The sequence below is a fragment of the Pinus tabuliformis genome, chromosome 5_2 (assembly GCF_031772625.1).
Source record: "Pinus tabuliformis cultivar Carrire ecotype Pingquan chromosome 5_2, CPIR1, whole genome shotgun sequence".
Lineage (NCBI taxonomy): Eukaryota > Viridiplantae > Streptophyta > Pinopsida > Pinales > Pinaceae > Pinus > Pinus tabuliformis.
Window position 1 is genome coordinate 1042507283 of NC_142306.1, and position 18438 is coordinate 1042525720.

At 38.4% G+C, this 18438-nt stretch overlaps 1 protein-coding gene across 1 annotated transcript in view; it reads left to right on the forward strand.

The window, feature by feature from the left end:
- LOC149162803 (HEAT/U-box domain-containing protein) overlaps positions 1–18438 on the forward strand; it is a 407100-nt gene that overhangs the window by 26248 nt on the left and 362414 nt on the right. Inside the window, exon 2 of the mRNA XM_089437404.1 lies at positions 16734–16842. Coding sequence (XP_089293530.1) covers positions 16734–16842 — 109 coding nt within the window. The remainder of the gene's footprint in view (positions 1–16733; positions 16843–18438) is intronic.

Here is an 18438-nt window from a genome sequence, read left to right on the forward strand (position 1 = left end):
CCTGGCAACGGCGCCAAAAAATGTTGTCGCACAGAATGTCTAGGCACCGCGACAACGGCTCAGATCGGGGCTGTCACACTGATCTCAAATCACTTCGTTTGAGTTGTCTCCCAATAACAGACTAAGGGGGGTAGACTCTATGGAAATGGAAAGATGAAAGATTAGTTGAGAACCAACCAATCTGGGAGACACAACTAAACAACCAATACTTGTTTTAGATTGCACAAGATTTTAAGGATACAAATTGATTTGAGGAAAGTGATACGAGTGCTTTGTGGAGTCAGCGATCTTGCAGAGGAAATAAGGTCTAAGTAAAGGATGGGAAACCGCAGTTGAATGACTTGACTATCTCATATGCAAATGCAAAAATTTAAAGCTATGTGAAATATAGAGACTTGGTTAATTTTAGTTAAATGAGGGCCTAAAATTATTTCTGAAATATGTCTTAAATGTTATTTAACTTAAGGCTCAGAAAAAATGCGATCTTAATGTGAAGGCAAGTACTTATACCAACAATGTGAAATGTAAAATCTGCACAAGTAATTACTGAAATGTACAATAAGATTGAAATGTACAATAACACTGAAATGTAAAACACTGGAAATAAAACACTTTTAAATTCAAAAATCCATTTGTATGAAGTACTCAATCAAGATCATTAGACGCATAAGCATGTAAAAGCAAATGAACTTCAAAAATTAAACTAAATGTTTTAAACTCAGATCACATTAATGAAATATTAGTCTAGTAATATGCTCTTAAATCAAATGTTAAAGCCAACAATATATTCTAAAACAGAGTCTTGTAACCATGCAATATTCATAATTTTTTATGTATAACAATAGAAAATTTTAAATGACAAACTGATAACTATAATTCAGAAATTTTTTGAGTTTAATTCTTTCTGATCCACTGATGCATTTGGTCTAAAAACTCAGAAATAAATTACTAAACAATAGTGAAACAATTTTCAGAAATTTGTATTTAAAAAATAATTGAATATAACTTCTATTTATGCAATTGTACAACAGTAAAATTGTAAATTAAATTTGTTGTTACACTCCAGCTAATTGCAAATCTATGTCAGTGTTAACCTTGCTTTCAAAGGGTGTGCACCAGTCAGCCCTTAGGGGCTTGAAAACACTTGAAGACATGTTGTCCAAATCACTGAAAATCCTCAATTCATAATTTTTTTGTGAAATTTTTTGGGAATTTTTTAGGAAAAATTTAGGAAAAATTAGTGAGAAAATTTTGGTGAAGGAGGGAAGTCGAGAAGAAGGGAAGGAGGTCGAGAAAGAAGAGAGGCCGAGAAGGAGGCTGGAGATGGCCAACATAGGGCCTCAAGGCACCAAAAAAAAATTTGCCCACGATCTTCTTGAGATTTCTTTTGAACCTGCAAACAAAATGGAGATGCCCTCCTGGGCTTAGATCTCTCTCCAGAATCCACAAAAATCACTTGCAATTTTCAGATTTTTTCCTACACAAACAAAAGACTGAAAACTCCAAAGCATGTATATGCAAAAATATGAAATATTCAAAACCCCAATGAATTAAAAATTTTATATTTACAAATCTACAAAAATATTCTACAGATCTAGCAGATTTGTAGATCAAAGCCCTCTATTCTTCAGATTTAAACAATTTTGCTCAAATTTATAAATAAATTGAGACTTTAAAGAGGCACAAGCCCAAGAAAAACCCTGCAAATAAAATGTTTTGTAAGATGACTCTAGAAATTAAAAACAATGGGCTCTTTAGATTCTGTAATCTGACAGTCGGTTGATCCAATTGAAGATTTCCCCAAACGCCCAAATCCTAAATGATAACTTCTGCACACTTAAATCTAATTGTTAGATTAATAGAGATTCAAAGTGATCATAAAATCATCAAGAAATAGAGATACTTGCTATTTCTATCAAATCAAAATGATATTTAAAAAACCTAGAAATCTGTGCAAGATACCTGTGCACAGATCAATCCTCAAAGGATATTAATTAGTAAATGCAAATAAAAGCAACAAAGTATTAAGAACAATATTACCACATAAATCTGAAAGAGGAACACCACAGTTTGAAACCCCAAAATCTTTGTGTTTTATTAACCAGAAAAAGTTACAAGAGCTTTTTTAGAGCAAGTACACGATTCAGAAATCAGATCCAAATAATGGAGAGAGACCTCTCATTTATAGACAAATTCTCCAACAGCTAGTTGCCTTGATCCCAGTCAAAGTAATCTCAACTGTTGATGAAGATCAAATGATCTTTTAATCACCACTGTTGAAATAAAGTTACTTTTTGAGGAAATTCGAATTTCACTTTTAATTTCCTTTTAATTAACTCAAAAATGATTATTTTGAGTTAATCGCCGCAAAAAGTTGACTTTGACTTAACTACTATGGCCCAAGGGTCCAAAATATTTTGAAATTTTGAATATTCCCTTGAACGGGGACCTCCAAAAATTAAAAACTTTAAAACCCACGAATTTCAAATGTTGGAGAATTTAATTTTTCCTAGGACCTAAATTAATTATGAAGAAATTTCAACTCCCACTCCTGTTATCAGTTTTCCTTATCACTCAATGCATTTAGTTTTAAATCCAAACATGATAAAAATTCTAAAATCTGGAAATGACAATATTTTTCTGAAAACACAAATTTAGAGATTTTACAACTGCTGAATAGTTAAGTATAACTTGGTCTAGTGTAGAGTTAGGTAAAGTGTGTTTCTTTACTATGTACTTCTGTAACTTACAATCCGACGGTCACGATATGTAGTGATCCGACGGTTCATTTTCTCCTCGGTATTACCGACACTTGATCCGTGGCTTAACACCCGATTGGTCCATGATCTCTATTTAAAGAGCTTGGAGGGTCATTTGTAGGGTAACCGTTCATGAGGGAAGCTTATGTAAATTTTCATTATTTTATTAATAAATTGCTTGAAGTGGCCGCATTGGCTCAGGTCGTGGACTGTTTCCCTCTTTGAGGGTTTTAACCACGTCAACAATATTGGTGTATTGATCTGTGATCTGTTTGTGAGCGGTGTCCTTTGGTGTATTGTCTGAGGAACTTACCCTGTAAATTCCTACAAAATTGCAGAAATAAAACACAACAAAATTATGACAGCCACAAACGGAAAATAACACAGTGATTTTTGGTTAATGTGACCGTAGAAAAACCCCCTACAACTCTTAGGGAAAACTAGTTTAAGAGCTCTTCTTTATTTCTGAAAATGCTTTTATAGAGAATTTGAAATACACAGTAAAAATTCCAGTGACCACAAATTAAAACTTATCTCGATTTTTGTGCTTGAACTCCACCTCGAAAATCATGCCAATTAGCAAATAGCGAAAACATAAATTTTTACAGCAATAAAACAACATTAAATGTTGTACGACCTGCCTCGAAAATTGTGCATATAACTTGTTGTACGGGCCGTACGGATTTCAGCAGTACGACTGCCTCGAAATTCGTGCACAAATTTGCCTCAAAATTTGTGCCCTTACTGTTGTCCCTCTTCCTTGATTTCTTTGCCTTTCTCCTGTTGTATGGTTTTGTCTTGTGATGCGTGCCAATAAATGCTACTGTCCAGATTTGCTGAAATGTATTCTTGCTGCTCTCTTTCACTTCTTCACTGCTCATAAATTTTCTCCTTCCTCTCTCTTCTCTTTCTCTGAAATGCTCATGAACAAATGAATTAATCTTTTCCTTTTCTCTTCTCCTTTTATTCTCTAAATGATCTTTTGGGTTACCCTAAGATCTAATCGCTGAGATTCATTTAGATCTAGGGATGAGAATAAATGTGCATTTAATTCTCACTTTGTATCTTTTAACTCACCCACTTAAATAAAGACCCACTTAGCCTTTTATTTCCATAGTCACTTTTTCACTTTCTAATTCTTCATTTTCTTTAATATAGTCACCTTTAAATTAGAATGTAACTTTACCACTTATAAAGTCACTTTTAAATTAGAATGTAACTTTACCACTTATAAAGTCACTTTTAAATTAAATTGGCTTTACGACTTATAAAGCCACTGTAGGAGAAAAGTACAAATAAATTTGGACACTTCCCTAGGCCAAAGATCAAAGCCTTAGGGAACCACTTGTTCTCTGGAACCCAAATTTTAACAAATTAAATTTATGGCTTTAGCATTTTAATTTATTTTAGCCAGAAAATTTAATTAATTGACTCATGAGGGGATTATTAATTTTTCCAATCCTCCAATATTTTAGCATTAAAGCTAAAATATTATTTACATGAAATATTACATTTCTAACCCATGAAGGGGGAACCCCTGTTCGTTATAGACCCTCAATAATTACCCATTTTTGCGACACAAAATATGATTTAGTAGATTGGGTGACTTGAAATAAAATAATCTAACCAAATAGTTGGAATTATTCCCAAATCACTTTTACAAAGACTCGATAAATAACACTAAGACTCGTTTAAAATCTTGATGACAAAATCCAATCTAGCTTTGGGGTGACGCTGGAGGGAAAATCTCTACCGATCATCCGTGTTTAGAAACACATGAATCAGTGAGACTAAAAATCTCCTAGGATAGAAATCATCATCAGAAAAATAAATTTACCTAGGTTGTTACATACATTTGTCTTATTAGGATCATTTACATTACAAAATGCGTAATGGGTTTACAAAACTCCAGTGTACATATAGTTGATAATGTGGATCATTTGAGTGCTCTGAGTACAACTATGGGGTAGTTGACATGGAGTGGTCAACACACATCATTCCATATTGTTGGATGAGGGTGACATTCTTAAGGAGGGAAACATCCATATGTCTTGATATTTTCAACCATGGATCTTACTACAATATTTTATAATTTGTTGACTTGTCATGGAGGTAGTTAGAAAGGTAATAAATTTCATTACATGAGAGACTTAACTCACTCTATTTAAAAATGATTTTTTCTCCATTTCAAAAAGGATTTGGCAATTAGAGGCTTGAGAAGGAGTCAAATAAAGGAAGGATACTGTAGGAGTTTGGAGATAATGTTGATCTTCTTTGTGAAACCCTTGAAGAAGTCTTCAAAGCATTGAGTTATTGATTTACTTTGTTGTATGATTATGTTAGGCTTTTCAATTGTTGTTTATAACTTTATATGTTATATATTTTTTTCTCATTGTAATTTTGTGGAGGCATGGTAATGAATTCAATATTTATTTAGGAATAAGTAATGTGAGGAGATTCCCCCTCCGCCCCTTGCTTATTTTCTGTTTTATTTTAATTTTCTGCACTTGTTTTCAATTTTCCATTAAACTAAGTTGTAGATTTGGAAGCACATTTCAGCCATAAAACAACTCCTTCACATTTGTATTGATGAGTGGCATTCTTAACCCTCCAAGGCTTGACTTCTATTGCTTATTTTGAACAAACACTTGAGATAAATTATATTAAACCTATGTTCCACCAAGACTTCAGGATGAGAGGATGCAGGTGTGGGGAGACGCATAGGGAATATATACCTTGACGTATCCCGGTCCCCAACAAATTTCCCTATAATTTGATGGTACTCCCACACATCCCCCTTGTGCGTCTCCCCAAGCTGGCAACCATGTATTCAACCTTCGCTGAACTGAGTGCGATTGATCTCTGCTTCTTGCTGTATTAAAAACAACTGTTGACCCAATGCTGAAGACGCCACTTAAAGTACTCTTTTGATCTATGGAGCTCCTTGCCCAATCTGCATATATGAAGCCCTCAAGCCTCACTCCATCAACCTGTCTGTACCATAATCCATAATTTGTTGTGCTTCTGAGATACCTCAAAACATGTTTTGCAACAACTCAGTGAACTCTGGTTGGTTCCATCATGAACTGACTCAGCTAGTTTACTGCAAAACAAATATCAGGCCGTGTGTTGAATAAGTACATCATCGACCCGATGATCTGCCTGTATAATGTAGCATCTACTTGCTCTGCTCTGCTAGCATCCACCTTCCTCCAGTTTGTGACTAGGCGTGGCCATGGGCCCGCAATCTTGCATATGGAATCTCCAAAGAATCTTTGTAGTATACTTCCCCTGTCCCACGAAGATCTTGCCATCACCCTACCAAACCACCAATCCAAGGAAATAGTGCATAAGGCCCATGTTCTTCATCTCAAACTTTCTTGAAAGGTCCTCCTTGCAATCTTGGACCAAGCTGTCTGCTCCAGTGAATATAGGATCATCAACATAGAGCACTAGAATGAGCGAAAACCCTCCAACCATGTAGTACAAGTTGGTGTTTACCTCACTCTTAGTGAAGTCCAATCCTCGAAGGCAGCTGTCAATAGTGATTTTCCATTTGGTCGTGGCACAATGTCCCAAACATCATTCTTCATGATGGAGGAATATTCCTTCACCATGGCATCTTGCTAAACTTGCTGAGAAGCTGCCTCCTTGTAACAAGAAGGCTTAGTGTCCATCAACTGTCATTAGTGCCATATATCTTGTGTACCTCTAAGGTTGCTTGGACTTCCTAGACATGGTGTTAGGAGCCTAAACATGCTCCTGGGTCTCTTGAATCAACCTGTCAACACACTTGACTCTCTTCCTCCTTGTGCTGGAATTCTCTGACTAAGTGGCTGCTTCTACTTAGCCTGGTCTCTCCTCCTCATCATCCTGCTCCGCGACCCTCTTGCCACCTAGCTGACACCCAATCGGTGATCCTGGCTGAGGCTCCTCCTTGGGAGCGAGTAGCTCCTCCATCTCAAGTACTCCAACCTGCTCTCCATCTAATGACTCCCTTGGAGCTCTGGACTCCTCAAACCTTACGTCCTGCCTGATAACTATCTTCTTGAGTGATGGAATATACACCCTTGTATGCTTGAGATGTCTCATTGTAACCCACGGAAATTCCCTTTTCTACTGTGAGCTCCAACTTCTTCCTGCTTTCTTTGGATACATGGCAATACACTTTTGTGCCTAAGATACAGAAGTGTGAAACATCAGGCTTCTTGGCTATGAAAGCCTCCTTTTGTGTAACTTGTCCAAGCACCCTATGTGGACTCTTGTTTTGTAGAAACACTGCCGTGTTGCATGCTTCTGCCCAAAAGAACTTAGGCAGTCCCTAATCATGCAACATGGCCTTGGCCGCTCCAACTATGCTGCGGTTCTTCCTCTCGACCACCCCATTCTGTTGAGGGTTATGGGGTGCTAGCAACTCTCTTCTGATGTCCTCCTTGGCACTTAAGTCCTCGAAGGCATTGGAGATATATTCCCAACCACTGTCACTCCTCGAAGCTTTGATCTTCTTCCCGGTCTGGTTCTCTACGAAGGCCTTATACTCAAAGTACTCGGAGAAGACCTCATCCTTCTTCTTCATGAAGAAGATCCATGTCTTTCGGGAATGATCATATATGAAAGTAACATAATATCCGTGTCTCATAAGAGATGAAGAAGAGAAGGGCCCACATACATCTGAATGCACCAACTCCAAAATACCTTTGGCTTTGTTGTCTCGGACTTGAAAAGCTGTCTTGGCATACTTGCCAAGTGTTCACCCCTTGAACACATCATTATGATCAAAACTGCATGTTGGTAGTCTTGTGGCTATCTATTGAAGAATCTTTAGCACTCCATGATACAAGTGTCCCATGTGCTTGTGCCAAATTTCTCCAACATCTTGACTCTGCTCACCACCTGCCTTGTTGCTTAAGGCTGCTCACGTCTCAACTTGAAACTTGTAAAGGTTCTTCACCCTCACAGCTATTTGTTTCACTGATCTAGAAGCTAAGTGTTTGAGGTAATTCTTAGCTCTGTTGAAGATGACATCATATCCCTTGTCCTCAAGGGTAGCTACTGAAACAAGGTTCTTCTTTAGGCTTGGAACATAGAGAACATCTCTGAGATGGAGAGAGCTCCTAGACTCCTCAAAGCTGACAATACCAATTCCCCTAGTCGCGTACTTGCCATTATCTCCTGGCTCAATATGAACTTGCATGTCCTCCTCTAGTTGGCTGAAATGCTCCTTGTTCCCGGTCATGTGGAAGGACATTTCACATTCAATGTACCATGTGCTGCTGCCTACTGAGCTTGACTGAGCTTGCAATGCAAGCTATCAATGAGAAGTCTTTCCCAAACTGAGAAGCAAACCCATCTACCTTAGCTGTTGCAGCCACATGATCCTTACTGGATCCCTTCTTCGTGTTAGGACACTTTGTAGCATAGTGCCCAAACTTATGGCAATGGAAGCACTTGATCTTGCTAAGATCCTTCTTTTTCTTATTGCCCTTATGACTGGACTCAACGTTCCTTTTGCCTTTCTTGCCCTTGGCATTACTGCCTTTACCTACCAAGGCAAAGTTCTCGTCCTTTGTCTTTGCTGATCTACCATCTCCGGTCCCTCTTCTGATTTCTTCGTGAATGCAGTCACCCCATAATCTTTCCCAATTGAGAAAATTCTCTTGGCCACCGATTGCATCCTAGAAACTATACCAAGACTTATGAAGTCCTAGTAGTGCAAGACTCACAAGGTCACGTCCTGGTATAGTCACACCTACTCCTAGCTCACCTTGAACCCGAGTGAACTTTGAAAGATATGTGATGATGGGCTCTCCTTTGCTCATCTGCATGCTCAACTTCTCCTTGAGAGCAAGCTTTTTGGCATCACTAGAGTTTGGAACCCTGATACAGATCCAATATAGCTTTGAACATCTCAAACACTGTCCTCTTCTCATAGAGATGGGGACTGATATGATGTTAGGATATTCCGACACATAGGAAATAGTTAAGTACAACTTGGTCTAGTGTAGAGTTAGGTATAGAGTTAGGTAAAGCGTGTTTCTTTACCGTTGTACATTTTGTAACTTACAATCCGACGGTCACGATATGTAGTGATCCGACGGTTCATTCTCTCCTCGGTATTACCGACACTTGATCCGTGGCTTGGCACCCGATTGGTCCATGAATTCTATTTAAAGCGCATGGAGGGTCATTTGTAGGGTAATCCGTGCATGAGAGAAACATATGTAAATTTTCATTCTTTTATTAATAAATTGCCTGAAGTGGCCGCGTTGGCTCAGGCCGTGGACTGTTTCCCTCTTTGAGGGTTTTAACCACGTCAAAATACTGGTGTATTAATCTGCGATCTGGTTGTGAGCGGTGTCCTTTTGGTGTTCTGTCCGAGGAACTTACCCTGTAAATTCCTACATGGTATCAGAGCTATTTGAGGGCCGCGTCCGTTGGTGATCCAAATCTGAAGCCGGTAGAACTGCATCCGACTGCCGTTTCCTAGATCTGCTGTTTCTGACTGCTTTCGGGCCGAGAGGACTGCTCTGTTGTGTTCGGAGCATCTGTTCCAGTGAGGAACCCCTTTCGTTTCACGCGAAAAGGTTTCCGGTAGCCCTAGCTGCGTCATTTTTAAGATCTGGAGGTATACAATGTTTATTTGCAGTTTACTGTTTTTCTCTCTGTTTATTTCGGTTTCGGTTTATTTAGCCTTTTTATTACCGGATCTATACCTTTCATTTCTGCGTATGCTCTTTGCCCTGCGACTCTGTGCGATCTGGGCAAATCAGAAACAGAAAGGAAGGATTTTTCTCATGCGTATGCTCTTTTCCCTGCGCCTTAGGGTGATCTCGGAAAATCAGAAACATTGAGAAAAATATTTAGTTTCCGGCCAAAGCTAACTTTGAGCCGCAAGGTTCATTTTTGAAAATATTTTGTTTTTCGGCTAAAGCTAACTTCGAGCCATAAGGTTTGTTTTCTTTGCATGTCCGTGTTGGGTTTTGTGTTTTGTGTTTTGTAGGGAAAAAGAGCTTTCTCAAGGCAAGCACGCAACCCAAAGCACCCCCCCCTCTCTCTCTCTCTCAAATTTTTTGTATAGATCAATTGGTTCAAAGCTATTTTAGGAGAGTAGAGGTCTTGGGTTCAAGTCTCCATTTTGTGGGGGCGGACTTTTTTCATTTCCGCACATTCCCGCACTTCGTCGGCAACTTCAACAACTTTTTTTCAAAAGGCCATAACTTCTTCATCCAGAAGCCGTTTTTTTTAAACCAGCCTAATTTTTCGAGATCTATCCATTGGAACACTTATTTTCAGCATCTTTAGCTTCAGTTTCCATTGAAATGGAAAGTCAATACCAAGTTACCCTTGACAGCACCAACTACTTCCAATGGTTGGCTTACATTGAGGATTTACTTAGAAGTAAAGGTCTTTTCAGAATAGCCTCGGGCCAAGAAAAGAAACCAAAGGATGAAGATAAGGCTGCTAAATGGGAAAATAGGCAAGATCAAGCACGTGGACTGATAGGGATGTCTATTTCTCCAGATCTTAGATTCCATATTGCAGAAATTGATTCTCCTGATGAAGCAATGAAACAAATCAATAAAGTTTTTGGCATTAAAAATGAAATTAGAACCCATCAACTTGAAAATGAGTTGCTTACATTGGACCCTAATAATTTTTCTTGCATTGAAGATTTCTTGTCCAAGTTCAAGACCCTTAGATATCTTTTGGAAGGTGTTAAAGTTAAGAAAGAAGATAGTAATCTTATCTATTCCATTCTTACAAAGTTGGGACCAGCCTACTCTGTGTTTGTTTCCACCTTCCATTCTACAAGAGAAGCCTTCATTTCTCAAGGAACAGACTACAAGTCCCCTTCCTTTGACTCTTTTTGTGATTCTTTAATAAGAGAACAAGAAAAACTCTTACACCTTGGTCTTCTTAATCTTGGAAACTCTTCCAAGAAAGCATTAGCCGCCCAACAACAACCAAATTCAAAGAATCCTAAGAAGTCATATCCTAAAAAGAATGGTCCTAAACCAAACAAGGGTCCTAAGCAATTTCAGCCCCAAAATGAAAAATCATTTCAACAAAATGATAAGACAAATAAAAACAAAGGAAAGAAGACTGATAGACATTGCAATTTTTGTAATCGAGATGGCCACTTAGAATCAAAATGCTTTAAGAAGATGGAAGCCTTGGAAGCAGCAATGAAGAAGCATAACATCCATTTGGGGCAATCTTCAGCTTCAACTTCATCTTCATGAATGACACTTTCTGCATGTGGTTGTCAAGCATCTCGGTCTGGCTATGCATTAAATGTATCTTCTTCTTCTCATTCTCATGAGTGGCTCATTGATTCTAGAGCTTCTTATCACATGGCCAAAAACAAAGCCATGTTTTCTTCTTTAAATGATTGTAACACCAAAAATATATATGTTGGTGATGATAGATCTCTTAATGTTGTAGGGACTGGCACTGTTCATCTAGACAATGGTCAGTTTAATGATGTATTATGTGTTCCAACCTTATCCTGCAACCTTCTATCTGTATATCAGATAACTCATTCAGGTGAAGGTAAAATCGTTGAATTTTCACCTCATGATGTTGTAATCAAGGACTTAAGAGATCCTAAACAGATTTTGGCTACTGGCATTGCTGATGATTCCACAAGGTTGTATAAGTTTCACAACTTTGGGTCATCAAATCTTCCCTCAGTATTTGTTGCTCATAACGATGAAGTGAGCAAACTTTGGCATGAGCGATTTGGTCACTTAAACTATCGCTCCCTTCAGCATCTATGTAAAGAAAATATGGTGACAGGTCTTCCTATGGTATCTTGCAGAGATGGTGTTTGTTCCGGATGTGTACTCGGAAAACATCATCGGGACAGTTTTGAAAAACGTGCCTCTTGGCACGCCTCAGCCCCTTTACAGCTTGTGCATAGTGATTTATGTGGTCCACTCCCAGTTGTGTCATTTTTTGGCTGCAAGTATTTCTTAACTTTCATTGATGATTTCTCTAGACGCACTTGGGTATACTTCTTAAAACTCAAGAGTGAAGTATTTAACACTTTTTTGGCCTTCAAGGCCTTTGTTGAAAAACAATCTGGACATCAAATTCTTAAGTTAAGATCTGATAATGGCGGAGAATATGTTAAAAACACATTCATCAACTATTGCACTGAGAATGGAATTCAAATGCAACATACTGTTCCATATACTCCACAACAAAATGGTGTAGCTAAAAGGAAGAATCGCACCTTAAAGGAAATGGCTAATTGTATGCTACAATCTAAAGGACTTGGTCTTAGTTTTTGGGCAGAAGCAATTAACTGTGCAAATTACATAATAAATCGCACTCCTACTAAGGCTTTAAAGAATATCACTCTAGAAGAAGCATGGAGCTCAATCAAACCAGATGTAAGTCACTTTCGTGTTTTTGGAAGTGAAGCGTGGGCCCATATTCCAGATGAAAAGCATAAAGCTTTAGAACCTAAGAGTGAAAAATGTACTTTTGTTGGATATTCTGAAGATGTCAAAGGCTATAGACTTATTCCATTTAAGTCCAAAAATGTTATCATTAGAAGAGATGTAAAATTTGATGAAAATATATCGGCCTGCGAGCCTAGTCCGGCGGTTGTGCCACCTCTCCCTATCTCTTCTACTTTTGAAAACATTTCTTCTTCAGATGATGAAAGTGAGGATGACAATCCTCCCCCGCCATCTCAGGATCCTCCTTCAGCTCCTGAGCTTCCAAAATGGGTTCGTGCTACTCGAGATGCAGCAGGTGATCTTGCCGGTGATCCTACAGATCAGCGACGCACACGTTCTCAGTTCGAGAGAGCCTCTTCTTTACTGGCTCAAGCTCCAGTAAATTATGATCCTGACACCTTTGCAGAAGCTTCAGGCCATCCAGATTGGGAAGCAGCTATGAATGAAGAATATCATTCATTATTGGCAAATAATACATGGGATCTTGTTCCTCTACCAAAGGGACGAAAACTTGTTAGATGCAAATGGGTTTACAGAACCAAGTATGGACCAGATGGGAAAGTTGATAAACATAAAACTCGTCTTGTTGCTAAAGGTTTTTCACAGGTTGAAGGCATTGACTACACTGAAACCTTCTCCCCTGTTGCCAAAATGAACTCTATCCGCCTTGTTCTTTCCCTTGCTGCCTCTTTCAAATGGGAAGTCCATCAGATGGATGTTAAATCTGCCTTCTTGCATGGGGACTTGCATGAAGAAATCTATATGGAACAACCCATTGGCTTCATACAAACAGACTCCAGCCTTGTATGTCGACTTAAGAAATCCCTTTATGGTCTCAAGCAAGCTCCTCGGGCTTGGTATGCCAAAATGGATAACTTTCTTTTAGAATCTGGCTTTTCTAGGTGTCATTCTGATAATACTGTCTACACCAAGAAAGTTGGCAACTCTCTTATCATCCTTGTTTTTTATGTTGATGATCTTATCCTTACTGGTAGTGATCCCAACCTTATAAACCATGTGAAGTCTAGCCTTAAAAGGAAATTTGAAATGACAGACTTAGGACACTTACACTATTTTCTTTGTCTTCAAGTCTTGCAATCCAAGGAGGGTATTTCTCTTTCCTAGTCCAAGTATGCCTGTGATATTCTACGCCATTTTCACATGGAAGACTGTAAGCTAGCCCCTTCTCCCTTTCAGTCTGGAGTCAAACTTTCAGTCACTTGTACTTCTCCTGAAGTTGATGCTACATTATACCGTCAACTTGTGCGAAAACTCTTGTATCTAACTCATACTCGTCCTGACCTTTCCTTTGCTGTTGGTCTTGTTGCTCGGTTTATGCAAAACCCACGTGAAAGTCATTGGAAAGCAGCTAAAAGAATACTTCGTTATGTTCGAGGTACAGTTCAGTTTGGGATTCATTACAGTGCCGAAGCAGCTCCTCTATTGGTTGGATTCACTGATTCTGATTGGGCTGGTGACCCTGATGATCGGAAGTCTACTGCCGGTTATGTGTTCACTCTTGGTTCAGGACCTATTACATGGGCTTGTAAGAAACAAGCTGCCATTTCTCTTTCATCAGCAGAAGCAGAGTATCGTGGTGCCGTAGAAGCTAGTAAGGAAGCCTTGTGGCTTCGTCAGATCCTGTCAGAGTTTGGCTTTCAGCGGCAGCATCCGACTACACTTTGGTGTGATAATCAAAGTGCCATTCAGCTATGCAAAGATCCAGTCCAACATCAGCGCAGCAAACACATTGAACTGCACATGCACTTCATCAGAAAGCTCATTCACGACCATGTTCTTGAAGTGCAATATTGTTCAACAGATGATCAAGTTGCAGACATCTTCACAAAGGCTCTCACAGAGGCGAAGTTCACTAAACTTCGATTTATGGTTGGAGTTCAGGAAGTTGTCACTAAGGGGGGATAGGCTCTAGTGCCTCCTTCCTTCTCCTATTGTGTCATATTTGTAAATCCTTCAATCCTATCCCAAGTTGTTCTTAAGGGGGGATGTTAGGATATTCCGACACATAGGAAATAGTTAAGTACAACTTGGTCTAGTGTAGAGTTAGGTAAAGTGTGTTTCTTTACCGTTGTACATTTTGTAACTTACAATCCGACGGTCACGATATGTAGTGATCCGACGGTTCATTCTCTCCTCGGTATTACCGACACTTGATCCGTGGCTTGACACCCGATTGGTCCATGAATTCTATTTAAAGCGCATGGAGGGTCATTTGTAGGGTAATCTGTGCATGAGAGAAACATATGTAAATTTTCGTTCTTTTATTAATAAATGGCCTGAAGTGGCCGCGTTGGCTCAGGCCGTGGACTGTTTCCCTCTTTGAGGGTTTTAACCACGTCAAAATACTGGTGTATTGATCTGCGATCTGGTTGTGAGCGGTGTCCTTTTGGTGTTCTGTCTGAGGAACTTACCCTGTAAATTCCTACAATCTTTGACCCACTCTAGAATGATCCTCACCTTTGTGTCATTCTTGTTATGTTGGATCAACTGTTGGGTCTTGAGGTGGAGCTATCGCATGCTTGATAAACTCTCTCACCCCATTATCTTCCAACACTACTGTGATCCACTCCTTCCATGAGTAGAAGTTAGAGGCTCCCTTGAAACAGTTATCTGCTCTTAGTCCTTGGAAAGCCATCCTCCTTGTCCAAGGAACTGCTCTTCAAAAATTGAGTGATTTCACAAACTGATCAACTTGGTGTTGGTCTCGACTCTGATACCATGTTAGGTTTCTACGAAATTCTGCAACTGCTTAGATGAATAATCTGAAACTAAACGTTTTTTCATGAAGACACAATTTCTTAACACTTATAAGCAGCGGAAAATCCTCTTCTTTGCTGTAGTATTTTATTGATAGAGTTTGAGCAATTGAATCTCTTACAAGGCAATCTGTCTCTCTGAGAACACACTTGTTCTCCTGCTAAACTAGCTTGGACTCACCCTGCAAATGCTTGATCCTAATCCTTTTTGCACTTCCTGGCCTTATTCCCTCGCGCACGGGCTTCTTGTTTCCTAGTGCAGAGGACTCCCTATTCCTTAGGGCTCGCTCCTCCTATTTCCTAGTGCAATTCTGTCACTTGAAAGTCTCTCTTCAATACTGAGTATTGGCTCCTCCGAGACATGCACTCACAACAAAGATCTCTCACACACAAACTCATGTATACAACAATGAATAATCTTTGTGCCTACGACCTCATTTATTGATTTGATCCATGCTAAAATTGGGAAGTTACAAATTTAGAACTTGAGTTGTGATTGACTAGTTAACTGAGTTTAACTGGTTCTCTAACTCGTTATTGCTCTAATCAAACACTGAAGCTCCCAACTTGTTCTCTTCTAAACTCAAACTGCCACTCGAACTTGTAGTCAAACTGAAGAAGGTCTGTGTAACTGATCCTCCGACACTGCGTGAATTGACCATCTCTATGAACTCTCTCCATGGTCATTGGAAAGACAGATCGTGGTCTTTCTGGCTAAGGCACCAGCCAGAGAAGACCTTCCACGCTACTATTTTCAACATAGCCTTAACATATTTTTTAACAGAATACAGGGTAAAGGCACAATAAAGGCCATTTTATAGTGACCCTATATCTTGAAATAAATTATGCTATTTTTTGCAGATAATTAGATTACATTAGTCGCCTTTACTATGCTTAAAATAGAACGATTGCTAACTAATTGAAAATAGGAGAATGCATTGATTTCGTTCAAATGTAGTTTATCGGCACAAGCTTGTGTAATAGAATCCTGTCTAAAATGGCATGTAACTGGACTTATAAATTAATGAGTGTCGGAAATTGTTCCTAAATTAGTTTTAATTTCTTTTAATTTCTATTCATCGAAAATTGTTCAGAGGCTGCTTATCACAGGCCTAGTTTTGGAGTTCAGATTCTTACAGAGTAAAATATATATTTTGGGTTTAACCTTGAAAACTGTTATAAGTAGGATATTATATGCATAGGAAAGACAGCCTAAAAATATAGGTTTTAACTTTTATCAGACTAAAGTACAATTGGGTAAATTAAATGGAATTGTCTGTCAACGAAAGTAAATCAGGGTGATTTGAGCCTCAAACCTCCTCGTACATAACACTAAATTTTCATGGTCATCGCCAATTGAACTGCCCCCCGGGGTCTAATAAAATTATCATATTTTATCTGAACAGGGATGCTTAATTGAATGTGAGGCACAAGGTAAATCTAGTAAGATTTCTTTTAATTTAATGACTGATAGGAAGTAGCCTTTAGTAGTCATTTTACTAAAGTTATTAGTTGTTTAATTGAATCTGCAGTAACAGGCAGTTTAAGGCAGCTGTAATGCACTCCCCACTGCCTCAAGCAAATGCATATTGCAGATTTAGTTTTCATGAATCTGAGGAAAATAGTTCACCCTTATAAGATGTTTACATGCTTTTGATTCTTGGCATGGTCAGTGGAAAACAGTAAGCAAACAATGGACCTAAAAACCTTGTTTTTTTATTTTCCAGCCTTGCTGCTTCACTTCTCCAGTCAGAAACCACCGGTGTTGGGTTTGGAGGTTATGTTGGAAGCACTCGCATTGACATGACCTCAACTACTGAGCAAAGTACTCTTCTGGTATGAGACTAGATTTTAACATGTTCTTTTCTTGGAATCATGAATCATGACAAGTCAGGTTATCTAATGCATGGCAAAGAAGTGTAAATGTGCTTTTGTTTTCCTTCACGAATTTGGTTACTACTGTTATGTTTTCGGTACACTGGAGTTTTCTTGTTTAAGTCTGGCTACCCATTGAGTCATCATATCATCAACTATAATTATTCCCCCTTTGTTCAATGGCAATTTCCTAGGAAATGTTTAGTTAAGGTCACTATGTACATATTGCATGACTGATTTGTTGGGCCTAAAATACACGAAGAAGATAGTTAACAAAATTATTATACTATTTACAAAATTGGTACAGTGAATGCAAAATTTATGGGAAAATAAGAAGATGGTTAAAAATGATTATACTATCTACAAAACTGGTACAGTGAATGCAAAATTTATGGGAAAATATAGAAACCATACTCCTCATCCTTGGCATAACAAGGTCAAATAAGTGCATTGGGAGAATGAAAAATTATATCACAGAAACAACTGGGGGACCAAAAAATCCCACTTCAAAAATGGCAAACATATGTGCTTTCATGCCAAGAGAATGATACTCAACATCATGTTGAAAGGCAATGGTTTTGACCGTCACAAGCAGAACGAAGACCTGCTTGAAGCTCCTCAATTTACCAAGGCTAAAAGAAGAGGGATCCTCTTGAAAAGTAACTTTACACTGGTGCTTCCACACAAAACTTATAGCAATCTGCAGTATGGAATACCATAATGATTCGGTTTCATACTTGTCCTGCATGATTCAAGTATCACCAGAGAGAGCCTTTTCTTAGAAGTGGCATAGTGAATAATGTTGAAATTTGTAACTAGATTAGGTCTTCATAATATCTTATGTATTCTTCATTTTATGTATTTGATGTAAAAGAGAAAAGAAAAATTATTATTGTTATTTTATAGCATGGGTTTCATGTTCAAGGTCAATTTATTTTTAGGTCAAATCACCCATTGTGTGCTTCTAGGGTTTTTTCATAGAGTCAAGAAGTCAAAAGAGTCATTGTCATATGTATTAGACCCTATTGGGCATTTTATATCAATTCAAAAGATTTATTTGAGTCAAAATGTGTCAGAACCTCCCTCCAATACCAAGTTGGCCTAGCAAACATCAAGTCGGCCTCATAAAGGGCAATTCCACCTCCTTAAGAGGCCGCCTATATATAAGAAGAAACTTGACCTCATTTGAAGGAGACCATCAAGCAAGTTCGATCACTAGAAGAAGTCTAAAAGGCAAGAAGGAGCAATGGATAAGAAAAAGGGCTAGAAGACAACAAATCTTAGTTTTTTGGGTCTATTGAGAAATCTAGGGTATGAATAGTTAAAATATTTTTCTGCTTGATAATTGCTTGTGATATACTTTTACTTTTTATCTTATAGCCTTTTCTTCGTTACGTTATTATTGTGTTCTTTTCATCAAGACAATTACCAATATGCACAATAAAAGACAAGTGACACAGTATGTAGGCCTGTCAGCGAGGGCCAAAACCTCTCACCTCTTGAGAGGAAAACCCGATCAAAATTCTTCTTCTAGATCTTCAATTGATGAGTACCAAG